At 53.0% G+C, this 3,741-nt stretch overlaps 1 protein-coding gene across 2 annotated transcripts; it reads right to left on the reverse strand.

Annotated features, from left to right (window-relative positions):
• Nucleotides 1-628: 628 nt before the first annotated feature.
• Nucleotides 629-3,337, reverse strand: LOC123124427 (uncharacterized). Of its 2 annotated transcripts, none has more exons than XM_044545043.1 (8): nt 2,446-3,337; nt 2,298-2,343; nt 2,132-2,203; nt 1,902-2,021; nt 1,497-1,595; nt 1,328-1,387; nt 1,137-1,231; nt 629-1,005 (listed from the first exon to the last, which is right to left on the reverse strand). In XM_044545043.1, the coding sequence occupies exons 1-8, from the start codon at nt 3,246-3,248 to the stop codon at nt 924-926; spliced, it is 1,377 nt and encodes a 458-aa protein (XP_044400978.1). In that variant the 5' UTR covers nt 3,249-3,337; the 3' UTR covers nt 629-923. The 2 variants fall into 2 exon arrangements, with proteins under 2 accessions (XP_044400978.1, XP_044400976.1); XM_044545041.1 differs by having other exon boundaries at nt 2,298-2,346.
• Between the last annotated feature and the right edge of the window lie 404 nt (nt 3,338-3,741).

A 3,741-nucleotide genomic window follows, 5' to 3' on the forward strand; every position in this document is an offset into this window, starting at 1 on the left:
TCCGAACGGGGCGACTCGGACTCCTGGAGATGACCATATGGCAACTGCCATCGGTTGCTAATTTTTGGACACAGAATACTTGACAGTTTGTCACAAGTATGCTAAAACAAGTTGCTAGACACAGCTCGGTGCTTGGTGCAACTAAAGCATACATGCCTACGGTCGTATGCGGCACACCGATTCTCGATGAGTAAGCTATCATGACGGCTACAATCAATCTTCTCTTGTCGGGCAGATGAGCAAACATCGACCCTGTCGTCCATGGAAATTGTCAGGCTTCTTATCAACACGCCACAATCTGTTTGTACCACACACCACCCACCCTTCCGAACCCGCCAAAAAAATCAACCCAGCTTCTTGTATCCTAACAGTACAGTAAAACTGGGTGAGGATGAATCATGTTGGAAATTGGAAGAGTTTTCCCTCCAGAAATGGACAGGGCAATAAAACGGCGTCAGCAAACTCTCCATGTGCAGCACTGCGCTGCGTCAGTCTCGGCCGGGTGTTCTTCTTACTTCTATCTTGTCAAGGTAACATGGTTAATTCGCTGCCCTAAGCAGGAGGACCCAGCATGCTTTCTGCTGTCCAAATCAAATCCTAGACATGCCAACTGGCGACAAGCAAGACAAGTTATCTATCCACCAATTAAAATGGATGGCAATACAGTCATTAGAGCCACAAATCGCTCATGTTTAGGTACAGAGTTTAACAGCTGACATCAGTGCCCAGCTAGCTCCTCAAACAGAGACATGTTCGATACTATTAGAAAAGATTGGCCTGTGTTATGTGTGTGTGTCTTCTCCTTCTTGTCAGACAGCCATTAGCCAAGCAGCGATCTGCCCAATGGCGGCGACGATTGCTACTACACTTGTCCTGTGACCAAGTCTTGTTTGTAACGGCCGACCGAGCAAAACAAGAAGCAGCTATGACCGGGTCTTGGGGCTGTGCCTCGTCGGCCTGGTGTGGAACCTTGGCTCCCTGGGAACTGTCTGGGGCTTCACTGACCTGCATTTCCATCCAACAACAAACGTTTATTTAGCTGACGACAATAGGTTGAAATGATAAACCAAACAACCACAGCACATTCCTAATCATCCCAATGGAGTATGATCAGAGGGCAAAATGTTTTTTGTTACCTTTTGGGCATGAATGGCTTGGAGAAATCCGGCATCGGGTGCGCCCTCGGCACCTGCTCCTTCCTCAGCAGTTTGATCTCAATCTCTTCATCCAGCTGCAAAACACAAAAGAAATGCATGCCACATGTCAGTTAATCCTTGCATCTGGATCTATGCCATGGGACAAGAACACTCGGTTCAATTGTAACTACCTTCTGCTGCCTCTCCTTCTCCAGCTCCAGCCTCTCCAGGAAGATGTTGCGCTCCGCGATCTGCAGGAGCGAAGAACAGCCATTACGTTTGCAATAGACTCTTTCGTCAACTCGTCGACTGTGTGAGCCAAAACTCTGTTACCATGCAATGTAGTGTGCTACTGCTTACCTGATGATCAAACTTGGAGCGGCCGACAGCACGAACTGCGCTATGAAGCACGACATCGAACGGTTCGGTGGGCTCTTTCGTCGGCGGTTTCGCCAGATTCTACACCCAAAAAGAAGTAGTTGAAGTAAGGCTGCACTGGAACAGGTTTTTCTGATTTATCTGACAAGAAAAACATGGTTTTATACTGAACTATTCTGAAGAACTAATTTTTTCAGTTAACCTTCACGTGAGATTCTACACCCAAAAATAAGAAGTGATTCAAGTAAGGTGGCACTTTGAACAGGTTTTGCTGATTCCAGTGACAAGGAAGAACATGGTCTTATACTGAACCATTCTGAAGAACTAATTTCTTCAGTTAACCCTCACGTGAAAGAACCTCAGTGTGATAGTGGTTCGTTGGCGTACCTCCGGTTCTTCGGTGGTCCATGGGAGAGCTTGCGCGAGCGGGTTGCGCAGCCTCTCCTCCTCCAGCAGCATCTCCCTCATCATCTGAACAAAGTTGCCTTCCTTCACCCTTCCCCTTTGCTGAACACAACAACAGAAATGCAGTTTCTTCAGTCACCAATCTGAACTAGACCTTGGGATACTACAAATATGGATGAACTATTTATCTATTTTTGTTGCACTGTCAATACCTCGGTCCTAAGATTGAACGGATGAGGCATTGTCGCCTTCCTACACGAGCTCCTCTCCGACGAGCCGGCGCTCTGCGATCCGGGGACGAAGAAAGTAAACACAAAATTCATCGAAGATTCGTATTAAAAATCAGCCAAATTGGACAATTCTGAATACGAAACTCACGTTGCATCTCCTGACCTGACGCTCGTCTCGTGCACCGCTGCTGCTCCTGCTGGATTTATCACGAGAAGATTTACATCAGTACGCTACGTAAGGCAGAGAGAATCAGGAACGGCAATGGATGGATCAGAGCATTGATCGATCGATGAACCTGTTGCGGCGGGGGAGGCCGACGATGGAGTAGGAGAGGTCGGACGACGACGCGACGGAGGGGTACGACGCCATGTCGATCTCCTCGGCCTTCCGCGGCGACGACGGCACCGAGGCCGACTCCTTCTTCCTCCTCCTCGTCCCCGCGCCGCCTCCGCTCTGCGCCTCGCGGTCGCCGCGGGACAGGGACAGGAGCCTCTCGAACGTGTCCACCAGGTACCTGACGCGGCCCTCGCCGTGCTCCGGGATGCCGGCCATGGCCTCCTCGAGGGTCGCGCTCCACGCCGCGCCCTCCCACGAGGCCGCCTCCCCGCGCCGCCGGCCATGCCCCTGCTCCTCCTCCGCCGCGATGTCGCAGGGGGACGAGAGCCTCGCCCTGACCTTCTTCTGGCAGAGCTCGTCGGAGAAGTCCCACAGCGGCGCGCGCGGCGCCTCGTACGGCGCCGCCGCCGCGGGAGTCGAGCTCTTGCTAGACGACGACGGTTCCAGCTTCTTCCTTCTCGGCGTCCTCGATGACGACGGGCTCTTGGAAGCAGGCGTCGAGCAGGACCGCCTGTTCTTGATCACCGCCTTTGTGCCGACGGCGAAGGCGGGCTTCACCGCCGCCGCCGCCGCCGCCGCCGCCTCGCCCGAGAACTTGTTGAACCGGCGGAGGCACTCCCTGAACGACATCCCGTCGAGGGGCTCGACGTTCTCGGAGCCCTCCGTCCGCGGCAGCACCCGCCTCCTGGCCGCCGACAGCGACGCCACCGCCGCGAACGGCCGCCGCGCCCTGGGCCTCCTCCCCGCCGCCGGCGTGGCCATCGCACTTCCCCGACCCTAAGCAGCAACAACCACGGCGATCGACGCGGACGGCGGTTGATGGCGAGCAGCAATGAATTAGATTCGCGATTGCGGAGCACGGAACGGAACGAGGCGGAGATTTATAGAGGAGGAGATTTCAAGAGGAACAGGTGTCGTCGTAACGTTGGTGGCGTGCGCCAGCCTAGGGCAACGGCTAGTGGCGGTTTTCGATCGCCCGCGGATTCGCTGGGCCGTTGGATGGGAGGGGAGATGGCATCGCAGCCGTCGATGAGCTAGTAATTAGTAATTATTTTTGCCGTAATTAATTTCTGCTTGTATATACTAGTAGTACATTCATTCAAATTTTATTTGTGTTCTGTTGGGGCCTGCTTTATGAGATTTTTGGCTTTGGGTGAGAAGAACGGTAAAAAAGAAATCGGTTTGTTTGAGTGAATGGATCCTTGGTATTTATCGCCCGGTGTGTTTTTTATGGGGTGTGGTATCGCTGGTGATT

Source organism: Triticum aestivum, chromosome 5D (genome assembly GCF_018294505.1).
Source record: "Triticum aestivum cultivar Chinese Spring chromosome 5D, IWGSC CS RefSeq v2.1, whole genome shotgun sequence".
NCBI lineage: Eukaryota > Viridiplantae > Streptophyta > Magnoliopsida > Poales > Poaceae > Triticum > Triticum aestivum.